General features: G+C 37.8%; 5 protein-coding genes and 3 long non-coding RNA genes across 16 annotated transcripts; 5 read left to right on the top strand and 3 right to left on the bottom strand.

Annotated features, from left to right (window-relative positions):
* The first annotated feature begins 6 nt into the window (after positions 1 to 6).
* On the top strand, positions 7 to 693 carry LOC140036488 (uncharacterized). Its single transcript, XR_011840042.1, has 2 exons — positions 7 to 149; positions 514 to 693. It is a non-coding gene; the product is annotated as an uncharacterized lncRNA (long non-coding RNA).
* Positions 694 to 2,326: 1,633 nt separating this feature from the next.
* LOC113729924 (uncharacterized protein At4g00950) lies at positions 2,327 to 4,007 on the top strand. Its single transcript, XM_027254256.2, has 2 exons — positions 2,327 to 3,236; positions 3,520 to 4,007. The coding sequence occupies exons 1-2, from the start codon at positions 2,478 to 2,480 to the stop codon at positions 3,598 to 3,600; spliced, it is 840 nt and encodes a 279-aa protein (XP_027110057.1). The 5' UTR covers positions 2,327 to 2,477; the 3' UTR covers positions 3,601 to 4,007.
* Positions 4,008 to 4,715: 708 nt separating this feature from the next.
* Positions 4,716 to 5,958, bottom strand: LOC113733391 (protein RKD3-like). Its single transcript, XM_027259764.2, has 3 exons — positions 5,867 to 5,958; positions 5,171 to 5,729; positions 4,716 to 4,910 (listed from the first exon to the last, which is right to left on the bottom strand). The coding sequence occupies exons 1-3, from the start codon at positions 5,956 to 5,958 to the stop codon at positions 4,746 to 4,748; spliced, it is 816 nt and encodes a 271-aa protein (XP_027115565.1). The 3' UTR covers positions 4,716 to 4,745.
* A 5,432-nt stretch (positions 5,959 to 11,390) lies between these two features.
* On the top strand, positions 11,391 to 15,916 carry LOC113729922 (protein ABIL3-like). 3 transcript variants are annotated; one of them, XM_027254249.2, is made up of 10 exons: positions 11,391 to 11,785; positions 12,694 to 12,830; positions 13,365 to 13,447; positions 13,532 to 13,682; positions 14,507 to 14,606; positions 14,701 to 14,793; positions 14,867 to 14,933; positions 15,005 to 15,093; positions 15,196 to 15,338; positions 15,532 to 15,916. In XM_027254249.2, exons 2-10 carry the CDS (start codon positions 12,726 to 12,728, stop codon positions 15,709 to 15,711), a joined length of 1,011 nt encoding a protein of 336 aa, XP_027110050.2. In that variant the 5' UTR covers positions 11,391 to 11,785; positions 12,694 to 12,725; the 3' UTR covers positions 15,712 to 15,916. The 3 variants fall into 3 exon arrangements, with proteins under 3 accessions (XP_027110050.2, XP_027110053.2, XP_027110051.2); XM_027254252.2 differs by having other exon boundaries at positions 11,392 to 11,785; positions 14,891 to 14,933; XM_027254250.2 differs by lacking the exon at positions 11,391 to 11,785 and adding an exon at positions 11,834 to 11,990.
* A 459-nt stretch (positions 15,917 to 16,375) lies between these two features.
* On the bottom strand, positions 16,376 to 17,982 carry LOC113729921 (uncharacterized). 4 transcript variants are annotated; one of them, XM_072077999.1, is made up of 5 exons: positions 17,815 to 17,982; positions 17,644 to 17,733; positions 16,987 to 17,059; positions 16,852 to 16,901; positions 16,376 to 16,664 (listed from the first exon to the last, which is right to left on the bottom strand). In XM_072077999.1, the coding sequence occupies exons 2-5, from the start codon at positions 17,661 to 17,663 to the stop codon at positions 16,550 to 16,552; spliced, it is 258 nt and encodes an 85-aa protein (XP_071934100.1). In that variant the 5' UTR covers positions 17,664 to 17,733; positions 17,815 to 17,982; the 3' UTR covers positions 16,376 to 16,549. The 4 variants fall into 4 exon arrangements, with proteins under 4 accessions (XP_071934100.1, XP_027110049.2, XP_027110048.2 ...); XM_027254248.2 differs by having other exon boundaries at positions 16,852 to 16,907; positions 17,815 to 17,969; XM_027254247.2 differs by lacking the exon at positions 17,644 to 17,733 and having other exon boundaries at positions 16,852 to 16,907; positions 17,815 to 17,972.
* Positions 17,983 to 19,382: 1,400 nt separating this feature from the next.
* Positions 19,383 to 23,638, top strand: LOC113729920 (uncharacterized). Of its 4 annotated transcripts, none has more exons than XR_011840039.1 (5): positions 19,383 to 19,597; positions 19,686 to 19,869; positions 21,989 to 22,139; positions 22,232 to 22,288; positions 22,431 to 23,089. It is a non-coding gene; the product is annotated as an uncharacterized lncRNA (long non-coding RNA). The 4 variants fall into 4 exon arrangements; XR_011840038.1 differs by adding an exon at positions 23,424 to 23,638 and having other exon boundaries at positions 19,384 to 19,869; positions 22,431 to 22,673; XR_011840037.1 differs by having other exon boundaries at positions 19,385 to 19,869; positions 22,431 to 22,673; positions 22,749 to 23,089.
* Positions 20,253 to 26,250, bottom strand: LOC113729918 (uncharacterized). Its single transcript, XM_027254245.2, has 11 exons — positions 26,111 to 26,250; positions 25,818 to 26,016; positions 25,203 to 25,285; positions 24,630 to 24,730; positions 24,053 to 24,148; positions 23,604 to 23,657; positions 22,726 to 22,874; positions 22,508 to 22,625; positions 21,275 to 21,362; positions 20,725 to 20,918; positions 20,253 to 20,617 (listed from the first exon to the last, which is right to left on the bottom strand). Exons 1-10 carry the CDS (start codon positions 26,229 to 26,231, stop codon positions 20,734 to 20,736), a joined length of 1,194 nt encoding a protein of 397 aa, XP_027110046.2. The 5' UTR covers positions 26,232 to 26,250; the 3' UTR covers positions 20,253 to 20,617; positions 20,725 to 20,733.
* LOC140036487 (uncharacterized) lies at positions 20,550 to 21,872 on the top strand. Its single transcript, XR_011840040.1, has 2 exons — positions 20,550 to 20,689; positions 20,791 to 21,872. It is a non-coding gene; the product is annotated as an uncharacterized lncRNA (long non-coding RNA).
* Positions 26,251 to 27,606: the final 1,356 nt, after the last annotated feature.

The raw sequence follows: 27,606 nt of genomic DNA, 5'->3' as shown, positions 1-27,606 counted from the left end.
TGACGACATTGTCTCCATGGTAGTGAAGTTGAACAAATTCACTCCTGTTACATACTTCCTTTCAATCTTTAGTGCAAGATCAGGCTGGTCATGTCTGCTGATTATATTGATTTGGATATGAAGCAACCGTACGATATAATCTGAATCAGGTACTTAGTCAAATGATTTTTTTTTTTTTTTTGGGGTGGAAATTTTACTGCTAAAAGTCATGGCACAAAGAGTCATGGTCAGCAAGAGGATCTCCTCCTTTGGTAGTGCTTAATAATAAAAGGAGAGGTATGGAGATGAGATGCAAGATTGATTGTGTGATTGCATTAACTGGGATGGGATCATTCATTCTTGGGACTTACATCACATGCTGGTGGATCGTGTTTCCTTTTTTCTCGGGGTATGTCTGGAGTCTTAGTGGATTCAAAGTGTTATCAAGCATGGAGCTAGGCTCCAGCGAGTTGAAAATTCAACAAGGCACTGGAGTGATACACTGTAGTTTGTTATTGTTGTTAAACCATGTAGGGTGGCAATGATTAGGGAGGATGAGGAATGGTTGCTGTCCAATGCATAAATGAAAGCCAGTGGGCAGCTTCATCTGAGGGCTCAAAGCAAACAGTAGTTTGATTCTGATGGATGGAAAAACAACAAAAACTCTTGTCATGTTTCTTCTGTCACTTTGAATGGATATCTGAGCTCTTGTCATGTTCCCTCTTCAAAATAGAGACTTGTATTAACGTGATTGTAGCACTTCCACTTTCAATCCCTCTGCCCCGTCAGATTGAATTAATAACACATACTCCGCAGCGGAATCGGTGGTAAATTTGTCGAGGCATGCAGTTTAATTTGTTACTACTATTGTATAATCGCAACAATACAAAGAGGAATTATCGTTGTACCAAAAACATCATAAATTGTGTTGTCGTAGGAATTGGTTTATCAGCGATCTCTGGGTCCTGTCTTTGGACCGAGTCCTCCCCGCAGTTGGGTTTGATGAAGCTGCCTTTTTTTTTTTTTTTCTTCAAATTTTTGGAATAAAGCAATCAGCAGCGTCAACTCACGCATAGGCACGGGTAGTTGTAAATGATGCAAATCACAAGCCTTCACACATCCCATTCATGCAAAAGAAGCCAGAAATCAATCAATGCCGGCCAAATTGTCATACGTTGGCAACCCTCGTTTGGATGTCTCAAGTAACAAACAATAATAGTCTACTTCGTGTTGTCTTTTTTTTTTTTTTTTTTGTCAACACAGGGGTATCTGGATCAATTTTTGCGGGGTCCCGACTAATCCCCACTACCTATGTTTTCAGAACCGGACCGGATAGCGACTCGGCCGAGGTCAGGGGTCAGGGGTCAATGGGTTCGACCGGGAGTCGATAGGGGTCGAACCGGATGACGTCATAAATAAAAATTATTTAAAAATTAAAATATTATATATATAATATCTAATAATATATTGATATTAATAAAGGTATATTCATATATATTTGATGTTTCAAATATATTTAACAAAAAAATACAAAGAAATTAGAACAATCAAGTAGCAATTTATATTATTTAATAAATATTAACAAGTTTAGAATTAAAATTATGAATTTAATTGAAAAATAACATCAAATTTTAGGACAATATTTATAAAGTATCAAATATTTGAGGTATATCAATAAGTTTTAACAATTTAGGGGGCCAAAACATAATATTAAAACGTTTGAATTTTTTTTTAAAAAATTAGTGTTGAACCGGAAAAACCGGTTTTTTCCCGGTCAAACCCGGTCAAACCCGATTTTTGACCGGCTTTGATCGGGTCTTAAATTTCCGGTTTTTTAATGTGACTCGGACCGGCTACCTGACCGGTTCCCGGTTCGACCGCCGATCCGGCCCGAGTTTGAAAACAGAGCCCACTACTGTCCGGGAGAGGAGGCCCCATTCCACACCAAACAAGTCAACAACGGGCTCGAACCCCGTCCGAGCAACCCGCGGGGGGCTCGCATTGTCTCTTCATCTATATATGTTTTGGTCTCGTATTGTCTCTTCATCTATATATGTTTTGGTCGTAAAATTCCTTATTATACTCTCTCTCGTAGACTAGTAGTACTAGTAGTAGTCTGTGACCGTTGCATTGCTACAGCGGAGTGTGGCTGCTGACTAATTCAAGATCGTCTGTTGTTGTGCCTTCTGTATGATAGTTTGGTTTGTCAATTCACCCAGCTCCTCTTGCATTCAGTCAATTTGGCTTTTAATTGGAAACTTTTCCGTCCGTTTCTTTCATTGAAAATAAATAACTCGTGAATAAGAAGCGCCTGGAGCGTTTTAGACCTGCCCGCTTCCCAGCTAAATCTCTCTCTCTCTCTCTGTCTCTCCCTCGCATTCCACATTTCAGTTTTCAGGCACCCTCTCCCCCTCCCCCCCAATCTGAATGCATAAGAAGGTCAAGAAATTTAGAGAGACGATCGAGGAGGAATCCAGTAAAACATTTGCTGCAGATAGATGATCAGTTTGGATTTGGAGACCGAAAATGAAGCAGCAAGTCCAACCAGTACTCCAAAGCTTTCCTTGTATAAACTCCCAAGCAAGCAAAGACAGCCGCCACCAGTGATGTTCACTCCACCCGTCACTACTTCAGCAGCATCAATTCCATTCCAATGGGAGGAGGTGCCGGGGAAGCTCAGACCCGATTTCAGACCCACGTCTTCCCCGGCCGCCGCCGTTAAAGACAAGAATTCTTCTGTAGCCAGATGTCTAGACCTCCCGCCCCGGCTGTTGAATAACAAGAATAATACTAGTACTGCTCCTCACAATATCATCCATCATCCTCCTAGTAAACAACTATTTCCAGTCACGAACGATTCTTCTCCCACGACGGTGCTCGACGGGCCTTATCCTCATGGCGCTGGCGGCCCATCCTTCTCTCGCAGCTCCGCATTTTCTTTGCCTAAAACTAGAGGGTCTTTCAGGAGCCTGGAGGATGAAATTTTTAGAGATGTCAATAAGTACCGACAACATCGTCATGATGCCATTGATGAAGTTGTTGGGAAAAGAAAGGTGATCAATGATAAGGAGAGATTCGCTTCTTGGAAATGGGGGAGCTACAAGGAGAACAACGCTACTACCAATGATGGCAGTTTCTCCTTCTCTGCTGGATATGATCACAGTTTTGGTTGTACTTCTTTCGCTTCAACAAGTCGTGGGACAATCAAGAGGAGAAGCAGCTTCTCGAGTTTCTCTCATGCCAGCTCCAACCTCATCGTAAGTGTCTGTCAACCCTCTTCAACATATTATATACAATCCATTTTAGTTTCCTTGTGATCAACTGTTAACTTCCCTGCTAGTTGATCTTTGATCTACATTTGGAAACTAAAAATTCTTGCTTCTGATTTTCTACTTTATTTTTGCTAATTTACATGAATCCCTCCTGTTTAATATACTGGGACATCGTCTAGAAGTATAACGTTGTGTGTATTTTTACGTCTAGCTAATTGTTAATTAAAGAAAACAATATTGGATCTAATTCAGTAGAATACCGCTGTAGGCCGGCATTTATGGGAGCTTCAAGCAAGTGCTCCCGTGGAGACGAAGACAAGGACAAAAGAAGGATCAAACAGTCGGCTGAAATCAAATGGGAATCTCCGGCAGCTGGCTTCAGTACTCTGTCCAAAGAGAAGGAAATGGAATATGCAACCTGCCTGTGCCGTTTGGGGTTCCTTAACTTCACCTACTATATCTCTACCGAAAGGCCACCATTAATTTCACGTCCTCATCGGATTTCTTGATCCTGATTATGGGGAAAAACTAAAAATTCATATTTTTGTTCCCATGTAGCAGGATTTTTGTATCTAGTACAATCAAACAAAATCGCATATCAAAATTGCTGACACTATCATGGATGGATGCTGCCCACCCTCCATATGTATGTATATTAATCCTCTCCATACCTGACTCAAAAATGTACTTTTGTCCTTTTATTAGTCTACTACGACAGTATGACTTGCACATGAACTTCTTGAGAGTTCCATGAAATGTATCCATATCCTATTCTCTGACGTGTTTAACCGGATGGCACGATTTGAACAGCGCAAAGAAAGAAGAAGAAGAAACCAATGGAAATTTTCTTCTCTCCAAGCTAATTTAAGACTAAGCCCAATCCAATCCTACCTCAAGTACTTGCTCAATCTAAGAGTAAGCCCAAACTAACTTGGACCGTATACGTGTCTATTGGACCGTATACTAACTTAAATCATTGCATATCTTGGGCCGTATACGTGTCTATTGGCTATATTCATGCACGTGTACAAACTACGAACAAGATGAGGAATTAACCAGAAAAATCTAATCTCTCTTCATGCACAAACATGATATATATTCGAGTACATATATGGCTGGATATATGAATTGTTCACTGAACCTGAACCTCTACATTCATCCAGTACTAGCATTTTAATTTCTAGATCGATGTCCTGTTTGTGCATCAGGAGATCAATGATGGTATTTTTTTTCTTTGGTAAGAAACGATGGTTTTACTTACTGGACCTTGTGCAGTTCATATCCATGTCAAGAGGAGGAACAAGGAATTCAACCAGAATGTCCCAAGCAAGCAAGCAAGCAATATGAATAAAAAGCTAATTCGGAATATTCAATTCAAAAGACAAACTGAACCAAATCCTACATTCGAAAATCTAAAGGGAAACTAAGATCCAAAATCTAAAAGATAAATCCTACGTTCTGAAATCTAAAGGAAACTAAAAATCACGGGTAGAGTCAAGCCATGGCAGCAGCAGCCATTGCCCTTCTTTTCTTGTAATTGGCTTTGAAGCATGCTTGTCTGAGTTTCTTGGTTCTTTCAGTCAGTTCCATCTCGGGAAGCACCTTTAACATTCTTTTGTGCTCTTCCAGCATTTCAATCTCACTTGTCAATCCCAACTCCTACAAGAATTCAAAAGGTTACTGCAACATTCTTTAAAACTTCAGTAATTCCCGTTTGAATACTTAACCATACTACAGTTTCCATACTGTTTTCTGGGTTGTTTTATTAGAAGGTGAGGAGGAGGAATTAACGAGAGGAACTTTTATTCCGTCCTCTGTTTTTCTTTAAAAAAAAATAAATAAATTCCTTTATCCATTCAGTGTTCAGGATTCAGTACTAATCAGGATGGAGTACTGCATGCAGCTAGCCTGGATGGTACCTTAGCACTGTCAATCAACGACTTCAAGCTCTTGATTTTCCTGTGTGGCCAGCGCCTGATGTTGAGTTCCCTGCATCGCTTCTTCAGGACAGTGAGGCCAACCTTCAATTCCTTAGCTGCTTTTGTAATTGGAACATCAAAGTACTTTTGAATCTCATCCACCTCAAGCGCCGATGACTTGTACCTCCCACTTACCAACCCGTCGTCCGAAACCAAGGGCTCTGACGATCTCGAGCACACCGCATTTCCTCCAGATGCTTCGGCAAAAACAGTCTCACCATTCTCGAGCAGCGCTTGATCACGTATCTCTCCAGCTGCATTCAGCGGTTTAGCATCGACAACATTGACGTCTCCCTCAAAAAATGGTTCTTTGACGTCTGGCGGTGAGTGCCACCCAAAATCCCCACAAATGTCTTCAAAATCCTTGAATTCCATTTCCAAGCATGGAATGCTATTATTCTTCCATTTCCAAGCATGGAATGGCTCTTTACAGTTACATATGCCCGATGGACATTGGCCCAGGCTTTCAGGAAACGCAAGGTATGACTGTTCCCATGCTCTGCAAGAAAGCAAGAAATGCATATATATTAAGAAGATCGTGAAAAATTACGTCAACAAGTAAAATAGCTAGACACATCGATCAAAATAGCTAGTAGATTCATAATTTTTGTGACATCCATCCTCAGTCTTACGTACCCTGAAGGTGGTTGTTCTTCGAAATATAAAGATCCATCAGATGCAAGGAGGTTCTCCAGCTGGTATACCACGCTGAGGGCTGGGGGATTCATTCTGCGCAAGGGAATGCTAGCAGGGCTGGGGGAAAAGCTGAAGAAGTAGCTAACATGGTACGTATAAATTGTGGTGGAGAAAAATTGGAGTTCGTGCAGATGATCATGGGAGTTACAGGAGGGATATTATGGAATCAACTTAAATAAGGCATTAATGGTGAACAATTACCAATTACCAATTACAGAAGGGGCTGCATCATGCAATGTCTCTTTAATGCTTTATAATGTTAAACACGAATGAACATACATGCCAAACTCCCAAGTACATTCCAAAAAGTGCATGTACATTATTACTACTAGTCTACTACTACATTTTAATTTAAAAAAAAAAATAGATTTTTGACTCTGTTCAACTCTAAATTTTACAAGCCAAAAAAAAAAAAGAAGAAAAAAAGACGGCTCAGATGTCTAACTATGCATTCCAGCCGATCAGTAGACAGTTGGTGATCGAGAAGATAAAAAGATGATTAGAATTAGTGAAATAAATTATTTTATCTGAAATCATCTCAATCCAAATAAATCCAGTATGTTCTTTGCATTTTTTGAATAAGATTAATGGTTTTTTTTATCCATAAATATCTTTGAATTTAAAAACAAAAAAAAAAGCATCAATATGCATGTCTTTGCATGGTCAAAAGTCCAACCCGTGGTCCGTCTAAATTAAAGCGACCATGTCTATGTAAATGTTTTCCCTTTAAAATATTCAATTCGAAAAGAATTTCCAGATTGTCAACAGTAAAACCAGGGGGAAAAAAAATAGAGAAGAAGATAGAATTGGTTAAAGCTGAGAATAGATGGATGAGTGGCTTATCATGCATATTAACCTTACCTGATGTATGAGATTAATGCATGAATTCCAAAATTGTTGGATCATTTAAGGAGTAGGTTACACAACAATTAACGAGGCGGATGGAGTTAAATGAGGAGGGAAATCGTGCTTATCCAGTACAACCTCCCTTCGAAATATGCATTAATTGATTAATTCCTCTAATCTGAGCCGTCATTTCTTGAAAATTGGCCATAACACACTGCTAACTAATTATACTACCCACGTCTAATCTCGCAGTTAATAAGCATCGAAGTCCGGGTATCGGAATGCGGCGGCCGCTATCTGAAACCGTTGAAGGTTTTTTTCCACCCACACATCCACACTGTACGGTGTACGCTACCCTCTTCAGTCTTCAGAGCCAGGGCGGATTGCTAAATTTTGGGGAATTTTTTTTTTTTTAAATTTTAAGTGAATATTCATTTTATATATTTTTAATTACCATTTAATCTCATATACTACACTAATTTTTTCAAAAAATTGTAATTCAAAAGGACTCTAATTTGGATAAATCACGCTTTGTTTGTGTCTTTCAATTTCTTACACTTCGAGAGATTTACACACCGTTCCTAAGTTCTTATAAAAGCCTTAAATGTGAATTGGGAATTTCAGATTTTGTTTCCCGATGACTCACGAGCTTCAACTAGATGATTAAATTGATGTTTAAGATTTTGTTTCCTTTGAATAATTTTATACGTAATTAAATTTGGTTTGGTTACTAAGATCGAGATTTCAATAATTAGAGATCTTAAAAATTCAAATTTTTCTCTTTCACTTCTTATCATTTTAAATCTCGCCTTCTCCTATTAAAAAAAAAAGTTTTTTCTAGGGGATGGAAGTTATCAGTGAACAAGAGAAAAAGCGAAGAAGCCCACTTTATAGCGTTGCTCGGAAAATGCTACAATAAAGCCAAGCAAAGCTAAAACGAGCGCCATAAACCCAATACCTGACTGGCTGTTACCGAGAGGGGAGAAGCCCAAATATATGGTCGTAGACTTTGAGTAAGTCCTTCTGCGGCCCAAAATCCAGAGTAGATGTGTTTTAGAGTCCATCCGGTAGACTTGGTAATTGGGCTCTGGGCCAGATGGAGAGCATCAAGCAGCAAGCAATAGTAGATCAAAATCAATGGGTGCGGTGTGAATTGAATTCCAGTAGTAGCCGTTCTAGGATAAGAGGGGTGGGACCCTTCACTTCCATCACCACCATTTGCGGCACTGATTGAATTAAATTACGAGTTAGTTAGCATTGTATGAGGACTGTCTCCCCAATCACGGTAGGAGTTTGGATTTTGCGAGTCGAGTCCCACAATTTGGAAGCAGATCGGTGAAATAATCAGACTGCGCTTGACTTGCTCGAATTGTTTGTGGGTCCTCTCCATGTTTCTATTATTACTGTTTCTGATAGATTCTTATTAAGAGGGAGAGGAGGGAGTTAGTAATAGGAAGCAAGAAAAACTCTTCTGTCTTGTGCTAGTTGTGATTATCTCATTCATACAAACTACTACACTTGATTGTTTGACTAAAAGCTCTCACTGCTGATACAAATTAGTATCATCATTTTGACGTAATATAGGTATCAAGTATCAAAGCAGAGCCGCCCCCCGTGGGGTGGGGTGGGGGGGGGGGGTTAGCTTGACGGATGCTAAACCCCAATATGACAGTGGGTCAAACTGTCAAAAGTCTTTCTTTCTTTCTTTCTTTATGTTATGGGGACTTCAATTTAATCAGTAGGTTAGCTTAAAATGACATTTAGCTATTCTGAATTACTACTAACTACAAAACCCACTGGTTTTTCTTTCTTTATTTGATGGCTTAGATGAATTTTTACTACTAGTATTATCACATTTGTAGCAGCAATTTCGTGCAGTGGTTACCAGCTTAGAAGTGTCAAAATGGGTGGTTCAAACGGATCATAGTTGAGTAATAATGGATATAATTTTATTAATCCATTTATACAAATTTAATAAATGGGTCAAAATAAACCAACTCATTTATATCCATTTAAAAAATGCGTGTGTGTATGAGTACATCCAATTACAAATCTATGACTCAACCAATGGCCCTTTTTGCTGTTGGCCACCACTAAAGATTTTAAGTTTTGGTGGGGTGGGAGGTCAAGAGTTTAAATTTTGCCTCTCATCATCATTGTGCCACTATATGTGGCTTCTTCAAAATGCATACAATTGCATAGTGCACTCATCTAGTTCGATCGTAGTTTAATTTCTGTCATTTTCCAATTAGTTCAGTTGGGCATCCCCTCCCTCTAGCATAGGTTAAAATATGAATAGGAGTAGAGTAGATATTACCGTTTAATAAAAAAAAAAAAAAATCTATGAGTCAATTGAAATTCTACTTGTTTTTATATATATATTTTTCCATATTGTTTGACATCAAATAACAGCATTTTATTATTATTAGACTGATAAGAAATTTAAATATATATATTTAACACCTACTAAAATTTGAGTTTAAATATAAATTTATTTTTATATGAATATAAAATGATTGAATCGAATTAATCCACTGCTCACCAAATTGAGCTGTTGTGGATGCTAATTGCTAACGTTACCAACCAGCCACCACCATGCCGTCAAATGATCCTCTCCATGATTGCTCCAAGGTCATGCTTTTCAAAAAGGGCTGGTCTAGAGGGCGGACCACGCCTTTTCCATTCAGCCAAAATATAATTAAAAAGAAAAAAGAAAAGGGTTCACCAAACTTTACCTTTCATTTTCCCCACTCTTTTTGTCACGACACAGTTGAGACTCCAAGCAACGAAAGTTTTACATTGTTGAACCACCGCAATTGAGCATATACAAATAGTTTCTTGATTTAGAATTGAGCCAGACAATTTTAGTGCATTTACAAAAAAAAAAAAAAAAAAAAAGGTTGGGGTTTGAAACATCAAAATGCGGCTAACTATCTATGGATTTCATCGTCTTATGTGTATTAGTAATTTAAATACGTCTATGAAATATCTTCAAGTAGTTAATTTTGATTTCGCAGACTCATTTATCCAACGCCTTTTTAGTGATTGAATTCACCACACTCCTCATTTATCAAAACACTTTGCAGTTCACCTAAAACAATAAATTTTGGTGCCTAAGTGTTTAATAAAATAAAAATTTCAATTATAGCCAATTACGTAAGACTTGTTAAAATTTTAGGTGAGAAAACCTAATTGGTTCGTTCATATATTAATACTAGGGATAATATCATGTACCATCCTTGAGGTTGCTCCTAATATCACCTGACTCCCTAAGGTTTCAAAAGCATCACTTAACTCCCATAGTAATTGCAAATAGACTATATTAACCCTCACTTCAAATATAATTCACATATCAAATAAATGGAGCTAAATATTTTATAAAAAAAGGAAACAAAAGTCATTTTCTTCTCTTTCTCTTTTTTGCAATATTCTCTCTTACTGATTTTTTGGATGACTATGTAATTTTCTATTTGTAAATTATAATAAAGTGAATTTTGTTATCTTTTACTTTTTATAATTATGATATAACGGGATATGATTTATTTGTTTATTTTGATTTATTTTTTATAATAATCAGTACAATTTAAAGGTTTGGGCATGAGTTGAGAAGATGTTGGAAAAAAAGATAATGTTCATAAGAAATTGGTTTTGAGCATATAGAGTTAAATTAGTCAATTGTATTTCTTGGCAAATATCTTTTTTATTTTTCAAATATATATTTTTATGGATTATAACATTATGATGTGGTAGTACTGCTAAAAATTATTTTTTAAATGACGGTTTTGTTGAAGTAAACAAAGCGATCTAGGAGAACTTTTATTTAGCAAGTAGAAGGGTAATTTAGGATTTTTAAAAATTTTGTTACACAAATGACAAAAAGTAAGGAAGGTAAGTGGTATTTTTAAAACCTTAAAAGTGTCAGGTGATATTAAGAGAAATCTTAGGGGATGTTTTTGATATTATCCCTTAATACTACGATACGATGTAATGGTGCACTAACTAATTTATGAAGTTATGAATTAGTATGATAGTAGCTGGTACAGAGTGCAAATGGGTCAATGAGAGCAATTGAAATTTGAAATAGCGTGTTGGTGGAGGTCCTTGTCCTTGGGGGTGGGAGTGGAGCAGTACGTATTTCACTAATATATTTGTGTGGCGCCGCTGGCGTGCCTTGAAAGAGCGTGCGGTCGCTGATGGATGCAATTCATATTTGAGCTTGAACAAACATTTGGTTGGCCGCCTATTCCTACATCCAATAATCCTTTTCTATTTTTTGTTGGAGTTTCGTCTTTAATAAATCTGTGAATTTCCCTCATCATTTATCCCACCAAAGTCCAATTGAGCTATATATGGAGCTACCAAAAAAAATCCATTTAAACTAGAGAGATGGATAGTGCACCCTCTGATCTGAAGTCTCTCTTTTTTAGACCTGGAAGGGATTGTAAATCCATGCATCTTAGTACATGAGTTTTCGCCCAGCAGAGGACACTGGAGAGAAGGAAGCGAGTTAGTGGGGAACCACTAAACCGGCAATCATTAGAAAGAGGACTTGGGCTCAAGAGATAAGACCCCTGACCCCCAAATTTCAGCTTATAAAAAGTACTAAAAGGGGTGGACTTGGGATTAATAATGAGATGCTCCAAATTCTTCTTGCAAATAGACGTGGGTAGCCTTGATGGTGCTCCCTCCCTCTTATCCAATCCCATCATCCTCTTCCAATTTTTTCCGGTTCCCTCCCTCTCTTCTCACCTGCTCTCTCCTCTTCTCTTCTGTCTTCAAAACCACTTTCCCCACCTCCAAATAGTACACCGTTCCACAATACAATCCAACCCACAAGTTGTCGTTTTCCAATTTTCCCTATGGTTTAGTCAAAATCTTTAGACCGAACCCCATTTGTCCCGTCAGTTAGAATGGGCCTATTTATGTCTCATTTGCTTTCCTCCCTTTAAGAAAATTGAAGCCCCACTTCCACTCCCCTCCCCTCCCCATGATCAAACAAAGCTTAATGGGAAGGTGGGTGTGGCTTTTATAGCTTTGGAACAAGGCAAAGCTTATGCTTTACAATACTCGTACCAATTTACTTACCATATTAAGTTCTTCTTCATTGCTTCATTACTTGTTCCTGTCTTGGTTGTTGAAAGATTTGATTTTTAACACTTTACGGTGACTACTAGATTCTTTCCAACACCTTCGCTTTGGAAAATTGTGGGCTTTTGAAGTATGTGTTGTTTGAGTTTATTCTTCTTATCTTTTTTCCCCTCTCCAATTAAGTAGCTAGATGTCTATTATCTGTTCAAATTTCTACAGTCAAAGCTTGCAACTTTTTTGATGTTTTTAAGGAATTCGGATGCTTTTGGCAGGAATATCTTTAGTGAGGGACAATAGGAGTGTAATGATCAAGTTTTTTTTCTGGACAAGATGGGCTTTTGGGATTCCAGTTATCTTTCGTTTATCATTAAGCTTGTAATTCAGGATTATTTCGCGGCCTAAACAAGGGGAAAAGAAGAGAGAGAAATGAGACTTGAAATATACTAGTTCTTGTTCAGTTGAAGATAAAATGGAAAGTGTCTTCCAGGGACATTGCTGATTTTCTCGCAGTCTTTGTCTTGTGTATAGTATTGGTCGGTCCGTTGAATCACGTAGCTGCTTTTCGAGACTGAAATGCGATTCTAGCACGTTTATCCAGCCAATAGAACGATCAGAAAAATAAAATGAAAGGAAAGGGGTCTAGTCTATTTTCTATTGTGGCAAAAATCTTTTTCCATGTTCTTTTTAATCATTTTTTTTCCGGCTCTCTGTCAATAAGCTTTGAATTTATTGTCCAAGATGTTGATTGATTTTTCACTGCAGAGCTCAAAAAACAATGAGAACACTTCACTTGATGACCCATGTGAGAACTAAAATCGGGATTTTGTTTTCAGGATAAGAACTTTTTAGCTTCTGTTGCTGTGAAATGGAGGCTTTAACTTCAACTGCTTCAGTTACTCTCCCTCGAGAACCAGCCATCTATGATGAGGCCTCTATGCAGCAAAGCATGGTCTTCTCTGACAGTCTAAAGGTACTTTCTTGATCCCTGATTGGTTTGGCTTCTAGTAGTTATTTCACAGCGAGAAAGTTTTAAATGGAAATTTCTTCTTCAAGGACGGAGTAGCATTCATATGTACACGAAGAAACAAAAAAGTTTCTGTTACGGGACTAAATTATCTTTCTGCAAGGAAATACACATATCTTAGTGATGTATATGTAAAAAATCTGAAAATACTAGATTAATGAAATTACAAGAGAGCTTGTGGATTTGATGCATGTTTGGGGCTAGATTTGTTAGAAACTTGGATTTACACAGTAAAGGGGCAACTCTTTTACTAAATAATCTCTTTCCTGGTCTGTAATTAAGAAAAAAGTGTAAGGAATTTGTCTGTCCTTTTTCCTTATGCGTATGGTTGAATCATTCATGCATCTTGTCAAGTACACTTCGAGCTTCTTGATAATCCTTAATTCCTGTGCTTCCATGCCAAGGCTATTACTCCATACTATTTAGCTTTTTTGACTTGGTTGTGAGAACTTATGTATCTTATGGCATGATTTTTGATAGGATTTGAAGAATCTGAGAAAACAATTATACTCTGCAGCCGAGTATTTTGAATTATCATATACCAGTGATGACCAAAAACAAATGTGAGTTACTTTCTGTTATGTAGAACTTTTAACATAATCATGGCATTTTATTTTCATCTGAATTGAAATATCCTGCTTGCACAGAGTTGTAAATACTTTGAAAGATTATGCAATCAAAGCTCTTGTAAATACTGTGGATCATTTGGGCTCTATGTCGTACAAGGTCAATGATCTCTTGGATGAAAAGGTTGATGAAGTTTCTGGAACTGAGCTTCGGGTATCTTGCATTGAGCAGGTAAGTTGGGTTGCGTCTTTTGTCCAAATAGTCTGTTTCCCTGCATCGTTTAAATTTGTTACTTTGACCTTCCAATATCAACATTTTTGGAAATGCATAACCATCTTAAGCAGTGTTCTACTTTAATTTTCTAAGTAAACTTAGATTAAATTGGATTGCATTAAGGAATAGAAAAATTGCTTAGCTTTTTCTTCCTTATTATACTTTTGGGCGGAGAAGGCAGAGGCTGCAGGCATCGTGTTACTGTTTATCCAACATGCATCACCTGAAAATGTCTAATAACAGATATTTGTCACTGCAGCACTTTCCTGAAATTGGCTATGTAGGAGTAATAATGTTGTTATATAAAGACATCATTTTGGGAGGATTGACGTCTTCCAGATTCCTGGATGCACGATCCAGAAAGTTTGCTGACAGAAAATGATTCATTGCCAAAATTCATTTGAATGATAGGAATATTTTGCATTAAGCTGTTATCAGTAAATCTGGAAATGAAAAATTTACATTTACATTTTTCTTCGACAATTTATCCTGTCTTTTCATATCAATACAAAAGGATCAGAGGGGATTTGTGAAGGGGACAGATTAATAGATAGACATTCTTCATGATGGCATTCCAATTGGCACAACGAGTTACTTGGCTGTGGTATTGATTGATGTACAAAATCAAGCGTCAAATGCATTTTGCAATTCCTATTAATGTTTCAGTTTGAACTAGATTTCTTGAAATTACAAGGTTTTGGTGGTCAAGGGCCAGAAAGTGAACCATAGGTCTTAATGAAAATGTGGATATGTTGATTCTTGCTCTCTTGTCGTGCTTCCAGAGATTGAGGACTTGCCAGGATTATATTGATCGTGAGGGTCTCTCACAGCAGTCACTGGTCATAAATACTCCGAAATACCATAAAAGATACATATTGACAGGTAAATAGAAAATCTCTATTCTCATGTTTTTTATTTCCCTTCTTTTCTGTCATCTCAATCGTAACTGTTTAACAACTACAAATTTTTTGTTCAGCTGCAGAGAGCATGAACGGTGTCAATCATTTAAGGTTGCATCAACAAAGATGTAGCCTGGATGATGAAGATGACTGGCATCAATTTAGGAATGGTAGTTTCTTGCTTACGATTCTGTTGGACTTGCTATTTTCTCTGTAACTTGTGTTGTTTGAGCAACTCTTCAGCACAACATAATTGTGTTTCAACAGCAGTTCGAGCGACAATTAGAGAAATCCCATCATCTGCAGTTAGGTAATAATCCTGTGGTTAATCGTGGTTCATCAACTTGAAACATCTAATTAACCAGATCATGCTTGCTGCAGGAATGGGCGTTCTCCATCACCTTCACCGCGACTTTCTCAGCAACCTGGAAACTTTTCATTCTCAGGCACTTTTCCTGGAAAGGAATCAGGTTCTCTCATAATCAACTCTCATCTATTTTCCTTGTTAATTTCTTATGTAAAATATTTTATCATTTGTTTTGGTTTCTTATAAGGACTGTTTTGGTGATCAGAAAAGCGAACAGTTTCACCGCATCGATTTCCCCTTTTACGCACTGGATCTCTTGCTAGTCGACAAACTACTCCAAAGAAATCTAGGCCAACAAGTCCAAATCCAACTCGACCAACCACTCCCAATCCTTCTATTGGAAGACAGGTATTTGATAGATCCTTTCTTTTGTTTCACTAGTTTCTTTCCTTTTAACCTAGAGCAAACTGTACTTCTTTGATCTCCTGTCCCAAACAAGAAGACAATAATATCAAGTGTAGTCAGAATTCTTAATTATTATTAGTTTGCTTTCATGTTTTCTGGTGTTTGTTATTGTTTAAATGCTTTTTGTCTCTACCAGTTCCCTGCAGAAGCTCGGAAATCAGCTTCAATGAGGTTCCATGCTGAAAGAGGGAGTCCCAAAGATCCCAGAGATACTGATCACAATTCTAGCAAAAGTAAACGCCTTCTCAAGGCATTGCTTAGCCGAAGAAAGTCAAAGAAAGACGACATGCTATATACTTACTTAGATGAATACTAATGCCACCCACTGGCGGAAAAGGAAGATGTCGCCCACCTGGCTCTATATTTCCCTGCTACACCCGCCCATTTTGTAATGCTAGCTGTTCCCACTTCCTAGTATTCTTTTTCTCTTTTCTACCATTTTAAGTTGCTTGAGCAGAAATATGTTGTGTCATAGATACCGTGATATCAGCAAGAGTTAAATCATATTATTATTACCTTTCCCCTTTTTGTACCAGCAAGGATGCACCAAAGGGTATAAGCGGCAATGGCTTATTTATTTTTATTAGAGAGAGAGAGAGAGAGAGAGAGAGAGAGAGAGAGAGGAAAAGGGAAATAGGTGCAACGCTGTTGGTTTGATGAATATTGCGAGTAGCGTAGCGTAGACATGCTTATATTTGCGATTATGTAGGCAGTACGAGATTTCATCTCTGCTAGGAAAATAAGCAGTGGAAATGCAGTTTCAAGTTAGCTAATTTTTGTCCTTGTTCAGCCAGTGCCCGTCAAAACTACTACTACTACTAAGTCCTCTACGGGGAATATAAGCACAAGAAATGCACTTTCAAGCTAGTATGTTTTGTGCGCGTTCAGTGCTAAACCCTCCTAAACTACTAATTCCTCAGCCAGATAAAAATGCAACAAGAACAATAAGGCCTATAAACAAAACACTTGAAGCCAGAAGATAAATTATAAGGGTCTCTTTAATATCTTCTTATAAACTTGCACAGAAATAACAGAAACTCTAATCCGATAGCCAAATGGGATTTAACAAGAAACTCGCATCTGATGCATTGTTTTGGAACACAAATTTAAACTGCTTCACTTGATAATACAATTGATCCAAGTGGACATAAATGTCAAACTTCCACTCCTTGATCGAATTCATCTATGGTTTTCGTGGCAAGAGTCAGCACATCAACAAATGCACTAAATGATGCCCGCAGAAATCTCGGCTCTACTGCCTCAAAATGCCTGTAGAAAATAAACTGAATCACGTTAAACCTACACACCTTAGTCATTTGGATAACAAACTACGAGAAGCATTGGGGGTGTGCACTCAATTGATTCCAGCATCAACATAGATTGGCAGACATGTTCACAAGCATTTCAGAAGATATCTGAACCAAAGTCTTGATCAAAAGAATGGTAAGGAGCTTACACTAAAAGCTTTCCATCCGAGACTGACATTTCGCGCTTTACCTTGTCTGGCTGCAACTATATGACCATTAAAAGAGTCAAATCAAGTCAAATGTTAAACCATTTAACTGATGGGAAGAGTTAGACATCACCATACCTCCTTATCTACATCCAATGCTGAGTAGACAATGCGAACTTTTCTTTCAGATTCATAATTTACTTCCAAGTCACTGCATTTAACATTTTTCCACACAATTAAACAAGCAGCAAGTATCTGATGCATGCTCGTGCTGCTAATTACCATCCAGAGATCTAATCTATGAATCCCATTCTGTTTTACTTGCCGTGATTCATTTTTATTATCACAATCAAGTAATTTTATCATAATGAATTCCAAAAATCCCCTGCCTAATTGCTTATACCCAATATTAAACAGACTATTGATCACAATACAACTTTCTTTGATACACAGCAATTTAGTCAAACATAAACAAGATACTCCAAACCTGCAAGTAAATTTAGAATAAGTAACAGAAGGGATTGAGTTCCCTTCATTTCTTTTGCGATAGTCATGTATTACAAAATATTAGTCCCTAGTCTAAATCAGCCAAAATACGACAGAGGGGAATCTTCTCTTCGGAACAAGGAAAAAAAAAAGGTTTTTGTGAAACTGGCGTCTCTCAAGAAACCAGAGTTGCGGGAATTGAGAAATTAGACATGCACAAGTAAACTGCGTAGGGTTGAAGTAAACACCTCCCAATCCACATCTCCGAATCAAAACAGAAATTATAAAAAAAAAAAAAAAAAAATTTACATTTGAATCAACGGAACCATAATAACGGGACGAGTTAGAAATTAGTTCCGCTGGAGTGCAGCATAGCACCTTCCCCAACCCAAGCACGAGCTGCAATGTTATGCAGTGATGTGGTATTATATGCCTAAACAAGAGAGCGATAGAAACAGATGGAGAAAGAGAGAGACTGACCAACTGAAATCCCATTTGGTTAGGACAGTATCTACCGTTGTTTCGTCGGAAGGGATAACCTCCATCTTTATTCCTAGGGCAAGTTGGTCTCCTACTTCCGCCTCCGAACAGAAGCCGGCCAATGTTTTGTTGATTAAGTTCAAAAAAGAAAAGGATAAATTACCTTTGACCCCTTTCTAGTTTGGTGTTTTATCACATAAGTACATAACCTCCTATAGTTTAAAAATCTATATATAACTCCCTTATAATTTAGATACTATCAATAGTAAAAATTCAAAATTAAACTAATAAACTAACAAATTTTTCCTTTGAATCCATCATGTGATCCACACATGCGCGATCATTTTTAGAAATTTAAAAAGGTTAGAGAAATGACTTTCACCACCCTCATAACTTCTGGTCAAATGCTAAAAATTATTGAGGATAGAGAGATGATTAAACCCTCATGACGAGGAGTCTCACGCTAGGCAAAAATTGCCGGTTACATACGAGCAATCGGTTACATAATGAAAAAAACACGTGTTTCCTCTTTTCTCGGTAATATATGGAAAATTCTATCATCCCTTTCTATCATAAGCCAGGATTGTAATCTAATAAATTTTTGCCATATAATTGAATAATTTAAACTCTTGAAACCATTTAAGTGTTGATATCTCTCTTTTAATACATCCAATAGTGAATTGAAACGTAACGATATCACATCCAAAAGGTATCGTAGAACATTCCTAAAAGTTGATTTTGAGAAAATTTGGGATGATTCTTACCTTGCATGCATCTTTTGTTATTTGTTTTCGCAGATTAGCGTAGTTAATTTAAGCAAGTTTCCTTCTTATTTTCCCCCGGTACAAGCACGATTTATAAGCAAAACTGGTAAAGTGGTTTCATTACTTTTGTTTTTTGTTTGGGCTTACTTTTACAAGTTATCTGTCTTCCTATTTATATAGATCGAAAAAACTAGTCTTCTGGCTTTGGGGAAAAAAATAGCCGGCAACGCCCACCACAATAGTGATTATTGGAGAGAAAAGAAAAAAAATTTAAGACTAAGTTCCTACCCCATAAATCTTGAAGGTAAAAGAAGAAATTAACCCAAATTAATTCGGATAACTAGGACTCGGTTAGGCAAAGTCAATTTGTCCGAAGGTTAGACGCAGTACATTTTATAGTACTTAACAAATGAGACTGCAATTGTGCCGCCCATCCTCAAACTGGAAATGCTGGCGCAGGATGTGAAAAGTGATTGATCTAATGGACGGCTTTGCTAGACGACTGTTTTGATTTTAGGAAAAACTGCTTGACGTGATTGAGAATATGTACTGCTTTGGATAATGATGTTGCTTTAGTGCATTTGGCTTTATTGGATTATCGTTAATTGGATTGGATTCCCAGTCCACCAAGAAACTTTGAGCGCCGGAGTAACAAACGAAAGTGACACCAAAAAAGAAGGGGTCTACGCGCATTAGGTTAGGTGTTGTAATGGACTGCCTTGTTTGGATACATTTTAGTGGTTGGCAATAAAGAATATCCTCGCGGTATATTTCTTGAAATGGCCCCGACTTAAATTGCTGCGGATCACGCCATTATTCATACGTCTCTCCCCTATGAAGAAGCCCTTTCTTTTTCCTCTTTTTTTCCCCCATTCCCGATGTTTGTTTACTCATCCAAGTCTCTAGCTTGAGGATCATTTGTGGCTTCTTCTTCTTCTTCTTCTTCTTCTTCGAGCATATTATGAGTTGGCGGTTCTGGGTCAGTGAGACTGGGTGCTCAGGTGATCATACTTAGAAAGGTATGTCATGTTCGTGGCAAATTTTGTTTGGTCTCAAAGTGAATCACGAGTCTTAGTATTTATCCCTTCTCTTCATGCCGGAGTCTAGTTCAACGAGCTCTTGAGTTGAGAGTCTTTTGAGAGCGAAGTGATGCTCGAGAATTCTAAGTATGTTCTTTCCAACCAATTCTCAATTTGATTGCCTTCGGTTTTGGAGACTGCGGAAGATGATCAGATGACGCTTGAGGCGCCAGATTAATCCGCACTGATGACCCAAGTCAAATTCATACCAGGTATCCTCTTTTTTTTCCTGAAGAAAATATTAGTACTAACTAGTTCGGGATTATAACGTTCTCCTAATGTTAACATAGACACTGCGTCTAATTTGCTGCATCGTTCTGAGCTTCTTCTGTTGACCATTAAACTTGTTCATGTACTTGTATGATGAATCGGATTTGTCCTCTAGATTAATTTCTTGAGAGAGATTCCATGAATAAGTTAAAAAAATAAAAAGAGTCTCCGAGCGTCTCTGTCTCCGTCTGTTAAAAAGAGAGATTAGTGTTGAGAGAATCCAACGCTGTTTAATGGAATAATCTTTTCTTCAACTGATACGTGAACTCCCCTAACTGATACTGTGCAGAATTCTTTGAGTTTCATTGGTTTATAGACATGAGAAGACGAGGAATCAACAGTTTTGTATTAATATCAGGTACACGGTAAAATGGACATGCAGTTACAAGTAATATTTCCTGACCATTGATTGAGGTGTCACTAAAACAGGAGCACAGAAAAAATGCAAGGCATCCAGTTTATGATTGCCTTGCCATCTTTACAATCATCTTGCCTAAAACTTGGCTGTTTCATTTTTCTCTTCCCTGCTGCACTCCACGAACAAAACTGTGACTATGGTCATTGTTGGTACCCAGGCCGACTTTTTGTCTCCTTGTGATCTTCTTAGATTAACCAAGAAATAAATTAGGCGAGTTTTGCTTGTTTTAGTGAAAAGCCGCGTTACCAGAAGCTCATAAATAATCAAATGCCCTGCAGATATATATATATAAAGAGATCCGATTAGGCTTGTACATCTCCATCAACATATCAGCACCGCAAAAGGTAATAGGACAATTACCAGTAAACAAGCTTCTCACCTCTCTTAGCTATGTCAGGGTAGGTCCTACTTTGGCCGGTCTTAGACTTCTTGTAGATCTTCTCAGGTACTCCGCTACCAACACGAGGAGGCCAAAAAGGTACAAGAAGAAGGCATGAAGCTTTCCTACAAGGTCAACCATGAAACTCAAACTAGCTCCTCCCTCAGAGTTGATTCTCCCAAATTTTATCCACCCTGAAAAAGCGTCAGCACACAAGCACGAAACAATTTAATGGAATAGGCCAGTTGACAACATTTAAACACCATCATTACAGCTATTGGCCCTTTATGAGACACCTAAACTTAGGCTTCAGCAAACCCCGTTTCAAGTTTCAACAGATTTACGTTTATTATATCCGAGCCAGCCTAGTTTCAAAATTGAAAAAATGGTATGCTGTCAATATTGCTATTTTGTACAACTCCATAGCGCAAGATGGCTACAATGCCAATATTTTATATCCATATTTAATCTTTGTCTGAATGGATCCTTTCTTAGTTTAGAGCAAGTCACTTAGTGTTGCATTACTCTTCTGATAACATGAAATACTCACCAGAGCTTTTCAGGGGCAAGTTTGTCCAATCATGTGTGCTTAATTTTTCTTCTGATGCCTTGAGCAATTCAAGAAGAGCTTTATTGACCTGGAGTTAATGATGAAGTTACTGATTCGAGCAAGAAATAGAAACTGATCATATCACACACATCCAGTTCAGGAAAAAATAGAATTTTAGGAGGCCAACAGTCTAAAACGAAATACTGAGTAAACTTCCCAACAAGTAACAGAAAAAAAAAAAAAAAAAAAAAGAAGTGAATTGCACCAGTAATTGAATTCCGTGGAAGCATGGTTTTCTACTTACAATCTCAAAAGTGAAACAAGAAACTAAGCCTGTAACCAGCACTTCATACAATCAAAGTTCTGCATGAGAATGGAATTTTGAAACAATTTCTAGCTGCTTCACAGTGCCTCATCATTATTTTGACACACACACAGAACATTGTAACTCAGCCTTGTGACATTTTAATTCCAAATTATAAGACGATCACACAAGTTTTGTAGCTGATAGCATAATTATTAAACCCAGCAAGGAGCTCAACCCGGAGAGGTGATCGGGTCACCGGTTCAATCATGGGTGGAGCGGTTCAACTGCAAATTACACAATAGTTATATTATATAATATAATAATATATTTTAAATTATAAAAATAGTAAAATTTTTAAGTTAGTGGTTCAATTAGCAGTTTAATCGGAGATTTTTTTCAATTCACAGGTTGAATCGCCGGCTCGTTGACTAGCGATTTAACCGGGGGTTTGTTGCTTAACTGGTTTAATTAGCAACCCAGCCCAGTTCTATGGCCAGTTCGATCGCCGGGCCGGCCCAACCTATGGCTGATAGGTAGCTTAATGCCTTTAAGGACCAGGCAAGCTACTTTTTCCCCCGGTTTGGTCAGTCAATTAAATGTCTTTCCCAATTTGGCTTCTTATAGTTCACAAAATTCATAACAATCTGCAGGTACTATGGATTTCAGAACAAAGCCATCAGCCAGCTAATAACATCAGCAAGATCCAGGTAATGCAAGCACCACCAGTCAAGCTAAGCCAGAGTTTTTCCATGCTTATCATCTCATTTCAGTGCCTCAGTGTTTTTCATTTTTTATTTCTCGTCTTCTTCTTCTCTCTCTCTCAATTTTAATTTTGGTCGGATTTGGCAGGGAAATATGGCACCTGGTTTCAAAACAAATTTTCAGCCTACTTTTTCCATTCTCAGCTACAAAAAAAGAATTTCTACCTCTTCAGTCCTCTCATGACTGACAAGATGTCCCCCATGAAGTTCTACCATTCGGGCAGAAGGATACAATTTCTCAGCAATCCTCTTTGCATGGCATAATTGAGCAATGACATCATGTCTGAACCATCAAAAGACTACTCAGTTTTGCTAAGTAGAGATCTTTCAGGTAAAATTGCAACTAACAAGTAAAGTTCTTGTGCCGTGAACAGTAATAATACCTTCCATGGATAACTGATACTAGGAATCCAGCCGCACGGATTGCTTCAAACTCTGCAAGCGTCAGCTTATGCGTCCAGCATGCATTTATTTGACCTTCAAATCCATAATTGGTCTGCATGCCAGTAGATGATATACCTTTAACATATTCCTGCAAAATGGCCTCAAATAAGTCTGCCATTCTAACAGCTTTACTCATATACTGTAATTTCACCTTTGTTAAGTAATGGCCACATATTATGGCATCAGTAACTCGAGAAAAGTGGATCATGCATAAAATTGCCACAAAGAGCGTAACATGTTAATGAGAAAATGACAGAAAACCAAAATATTGTGATACATATACAATTACAAAACATTTGGATACGGCCAACTGCTTCATAGCCAATGATAGTTATTAATCCCAGGTTTGAGTGAGCAAAAAATGCAGGAGGATAACCATAACATCTTAGTAGTTTGCTGGTCAACTATATTATTCTGCACAAAAGTTGAAAAGGAATAGGTAGTAATTCCTACCTATTCCTTACCACCTTGAGGGAATCCACCAGGAAGAATGATTAGACCTTAAGACAATTTGAAATAAAGGACAAGTAAAATGGCAGACTAAGACTCTGGCAACTCTCTGTTGGTTGAAACAGATGCCCTATTTGGATTATCAAATATTGCTTGTGTAAAGGTTTGAAAATGATTTAAACCACAGGTAACAATCATGCACCATGAACAACACACTGGTTGATAATCATGCAATCGTTTACAGCAAGTCAACAAAAGCCATTGGTTGGTCGCAAAGCCTGCCAACTTGCTGAAGTTGTATCTTAAATGCACTGCAATACATCTTAAGCGTCATGCAAAAAAGGCAAGCTGGCTCACTGTTCCTTACTTGATATAGAATTGCTCTTCTGGTTTGCGTGCCAACATACTCTTCAAGATATTCCTGCATAGAGGTTACATTTCCTTAAATGTCAATCATCTCAGTGACACTATTTGATACCCTGGATTTCTAACATCAACAAAACCAAACAAGCCTTAAAAAATGTGCAGGAACTTTTTCATTGTACCATTCAGCTAAGTTGATAACCTAACAGGAGGCAAAGTTCAAAAGTTGCAAAAGAAAAATTCATAGAATCATATACAAAGTTTCCTGTCCCAATTTTTATCTTAATTTCAACAACGAAAACTAGACCAACCAAAAACCAGTCCACATTTGGCAGAAGTTTTCCGACTCACTGCTCAACTAGTCTAGCTAAACTTCCTTTCAAAACCAAGAAAAAATGAATACAAGAAAAATGTTCTAAAACAAAAACCATAAAACAGCAAAAGAAGGGTAACCTTTGAGTAGTGAGTGTCCAAATCAACAGCTGCCCTCTGCTGAGGAGTTTTTGCCCTCAAAAACCGGATTGCAATTGACAAGGTTTGACGATCTAGCTGCAAAATAGGGAAAGTTCTTATCAGTCAACATGGTTGTACTGCATATTAGAATCATAAATTGATGCTGGAAATCAAATACAGTGGCCACCAGAATCACTTGATCTCAAGCCAACTAAACAAACAAAAGTGTTCATCAATGGGAGATGGATATAATGATGGCCATAGCAACTATTTTGTAAACCTTTTGCACTTGACTGTTGGATAGAAAGAAGAGAAATGCAGAGCTTATAACCCGTTCCCCCCCCCCCCCCAGGGTAAACTTGCTGAGAGAGAGAGAGAGAGATTATGTTCAAAACAGTTTCAGAGGGGAATTACTTTTGTTTCAACGATTTAAAGGAGGTGTCCAGAAACAATCTAAGATTGCATTTTTCATTGTACAGATTGGAACAAGATAAGAAACCGCCATAATGGTTACACATCATTGAACCAGATTGCAGGGTTAAAGAATATTTGTCATTTGCTCAGAAAGGATACGTACCTTTGGAATGCATTCATAACCTCCACCCGTCACATTTAGTAAAGCCAGTGATAATACCCTGCCAGGGACCATAGCAGCCATTTTGCAAGCAATCATACCTCCTACATATATCCCAGCTTCACTCAGTCATGCGAACTCATATGCCACTTAGAGCAGAACTGAATCCTAACACTAGTACCTAGTTCCATAGGAGTATTTCCCAGTGAAGTGAACCACATCATTAAAACAATGAACAATCGAAATCATGACAAGCTCAGTTGAAGTGCATGTCTGACATTACTTAAAATATACCTCCAGGTTATCAACAACTATGTTTTCAAGAAGAACTGTTGTGTTTGGTGGCCTGCATTTCCTCTTTCAATTTTGAAATTTGGTATCAAACTGAAAATCGACCCTATTATTCCACACCAAATCTTATCCTTGCAATAACTATATTTCTGTTTTGTAAGCAATCCTTCCAATAAGTTGATTAACCTATCTTAAAATCACAACTGACATTAAGGGGCTCAGGGAAAACCAAAAATGAAACAAATCAATAAAACGACTGAGTAATGTTGTCACTCATGGACTCACCCATTGAATGTCCAAATACATGGGCCTTTTCCCAACCCAAAAAATCCATTATAGCGACCGCATCTTTTGCCATAAGAGTCGTTCTGCACAATAACCATTCCACAATACTATCAGTTTCAGAATATATCCGCACCCTCTTCGACACAGCTGAAGTAAAAGAATTAAAACCTAAAACCCTGTATATTCGGAGTTCCAACGCGTCAAGGTCCACTTTTTTACTAACCTCAGCAGCTCATTTAGGAGGAAAAATGAAAACCATCTGCAGAAAGCTTTCATTTTTCTATTTCACAAAAAGAGGGAAAGAGGAACAGGAGAAACTTAAATGGTTTGCCGCTTTGCCTATATCATTTTTCTCAGAACCCCAAAAAAAAAAAGGAAAAAAAAAAAAGACAGCAGAAAGGAAGAATTTCTAGCATGGAACGGATGATCATCACAAAAATACACCATTTACATCTTCGACGGCCATTAAAACCAAAATCCATCACAAGTCTATGTCTTTACCAGAATCTCAGAGAGTCAAGAAACTAACAATCAATTAATCAACCCACGATATCTATGGGGGTTGTGATGCTAAAAAAGATTGGAGTTTTGGAACAAGGAGTTTTGAGGACTCACGTGTAAGCTGACTTTTTGGTGGGCACGGAGCTGCGACCCATTCCACGATTATCAAAGGCACAAACCTCCACTCCAAGGCTCTCATTGTGACTAGCGATAGGGGTTTGATCGCCGGCCGGCGATTCCTCATCATTGGGCGTCAAGGTACCGGCGAGCGTCCTGATTTGCCGTTCCCATGAAGTGTGAGTCCCCGCCAATCCTAATAATCAAAGCGAAAAATCATCATCGACCCACAATAATTATATATGTTAACACTTTAATATCTTCCATCTTTTGTTGTTTTGAATTTTTACCGATGATCATGAGGACTTTAGTTGGACCTCGCCCGTAAGTTCTGTAGAAAATCTTAATTCCATTATCCCCAGGGGCAGCTTCTGAACCGTTCTGGAACGAGCTGACCTCGCAGAATGGCATGTTGGGTCGAATTTAACAGAGAGAAAAGAGAGAGATAGCAGACGAGGAGGAGGAGGAGGAGATGCGGACGTGGAGGAGGGAATGTTTATTTTCCAGGAAACAACACCACATAACGAGGAGGAATGCTATTTTTTTTTTCTTTTATAAGTACCATCACTAACTAATACAGCTAAAAATAAAAAATAGAAAAGATTATGTGTTGTTTTCTCCGATGCTGCTGTTTGTTTTCGTTTTCGTTTTCGTTTTCTTTTTTTGGTTGTATTTTATCTGGTTTTGGTTAGTAGACTAGTACTTGTTTTATGATGGTGGGACCTGAGACGCGTGGCAGATAAGGAGTGATTTAGTGGGAGATTAGGAATACGATGGTGGTCGGCTGCGCGTGGAGTCCAGGTCAAAGTCAAAAAATGTTAGTACTATGACTTTTTTTTTTTTCTTTGTCAAAAAATAACGTTAGTTAGCACTTAGCACTTAGCAGATCCAAAATCCAATTCAACGTTAATGGCAATGGGGCAGCGACAGCCAGGAGCGATTCGAGCGAATCGAGGGAGAAAGGGTCTTCCACTCTTCCTTAGATTTTTTGTTGTTAGTAGCAGGTGTTTGACTTTCTTTTCCTAGAGTTACTTCAATTCATCCCCTCTATTCTGTACCCTTATTCTATGCTCCGAGGTTCGGGGTAAAAAGAAAAGAGAAAAGTCAATCAATCTAACTAAATACTCTTTGCCTTCCTCTTTATACGAGAATTGTTCTAAATCTATACGCTTTCCATCTGATCTGATAATGGTTCAATTTCCGTCAGGTTTCCTCCCATCTGGTTTGATGGTGGTTTAGTCCCCGTCAAATTCTCTCGACTCAGTTGAACCACTCCTTTAAAATAAGCACTCATCTGGTCTGATGGTGGTTCAGTCCCCATCAGGTCCCCTTCCATCTGGTCTGATGGTAATTTAGTTCTCGTTATGTTCTCTCTGACTTAGTTGGATCACTTCTCTAGAGTAGGCTATAGGAGTAAATTAGACTAAACTAAATGTGCCGTTAAAGACAAAAAAAAAAAAAGAAGAAAAACTAAATACTCCTTGCATCCCAATTAAGTTGTTATGTTTCAAAAATTCAACTTTTAAAAATAGTGATTTGATTATGATGTTTGTATTTCTCTTTCAATGTTACCCCCAACAAATTCAAAATTTGAATATCAATGGTAACACACATGCACATGATGAAGAGAGGGGCTATATCAAAATGAGAGACTAAAAAATATTTAATTTTCTCAACATAACGAACATTTTAGAATATCTCAAAATAAATTATATGACACTTCCAATGAAATAAAGTTGGACCATTTAAGAAAGCATTCAACACGAGTGAGAGTACCCACTAAATG

This window comes from Coffea arabica, chromosome 2e (genome assembly GCF_036785885.1).
Source record: "Coffea arabica cultivar ET-39 chromosome 2e, Coffea Arabica ET-39 HiFi, whole genome shotgun sequence".
Classification (NCBI taxonomy): Eukaryota; Viridiplantae; Streptophyta; class Magnoliopsida; order Gentianales; family Rubiaceae; genus Coffea; species Coffea arabica.
This window is presented reverse-complemented; position numbering and strand designations above follow the sequence as displayed.

What these genes read in the sequence shown, in the direction of transcription:
- LOC113729924 (XM_027254256.2), top strand. Translation starts at nt 2,478, where the DNA reads ATGATCAGTTTGGATTTGGAGACCGAAAATGAAGCAGCAAGTCCAACC. An exon ending in ATGCCAGCTCCAACCTCATC is followed by an intron (nt 3,237 to 3,519) that starts GTAAGTGTCTGT and finishes ATACCGCTGTAG; the next exon opens with GCCGGCATTTATGGGAGCTT.
- LOC113733391 (XM_027259764.2), bottom strand. Translation starts at nt 5,958, where the DNA reads ATGAATCCCCCAGCCCTCAGCGTGGTATACCAGCTGGAGAACCTCCTT. An exon ending in GAAGAACAACCACCTTCAGG is followed by an intron (nt 5,730 to 5,866) that starts GTACGTAAGACT and finishes GCTTTCTTGCAG; the next exon opens with AGCATGGGAACAGTCATACC. An exon ending in CGTTGATTGACAGTGCTAAG is followed by an intron (nt 4,911 to 5,170) that starts GTACCATCCAGG and finishes GAATTCTTGTAG; the next exon opens with GAGTTGGGATTGACAAGTGA.
- LOC113729922 (XM_027254249.2), top strand. Translation starts at nt 12,726, where the DNA reads ATGGAGGCTTTAACTTCAACTGCTTCAGTTACTCTCCCTCGAGAACCA. An exon ending in AGTGATGACCAAAAACAAAT is followed by an intron (nt 13,448 to 13,531) that starts GTGAGTTACTTT and finishes CTGCTTGCACAG; the next exon opens with AGTTGTAAATACTTTGAAAG. An exon ending in GGGTATCTTGCATTGAGCAG is followed by an intron (nt 13,683 to 14,506) that starts GTAAGTTGGGTT and finishes TCGTGCTTCCAG; the next exon opens with AGATTGAGGACTTGCCAGGA.
- LOC113729921 (XM_027254247.2), bottom strand. Translation starts at nt 17,879, where the DNA reads ATGGAGGTTATCCCTTCCGACGAAACAACGGTAGATACTGTCCTAACC. An exon ending in ACCAAATGGGATTTCAGTTG is followed by an intron (nt 17,060 to 17,814) that starts GTCAGTCTCTCT and finishes TGTTAAATGCAG; the next exon opens with TGACTTGGAAGTAAATTATG. An exon ending in CATTGGATGTAGATAAGGAG is followed by an intron (nt 16,908 to 16,986) that starts GTATGGTGATGT and finishes ATGGTCATATAG; the next exon opens with TTGCAGCCAGACAAGGTAAA.
- LOC113729918 (XM_027254245.2), bottom strand. Translation starts at nt 26,231, where the DNA reads ATGCCATTCTGCGAGGTCAGCTCGTTCCAGAACGGTTCAGAAGCTGCC. An exon ending in GAAGAGCAATTCTATATCAA is followed by an intron (nt 22,875 to 23,603) that starts GTAAGGAACAGT and finishes GCCATTTTGCAG; the next exon opens with GAATATGTTAAAGGTATATC. An exon ending in CTTGCCCCTGAAAAGCTCTG is followed by an intron (nt 20,919 to 21,274) that starts GTGAGTATTTCA and finishes ACGCTTTTTCAG; the next exon opens with GGTGGATAAAATTTGGGAGA.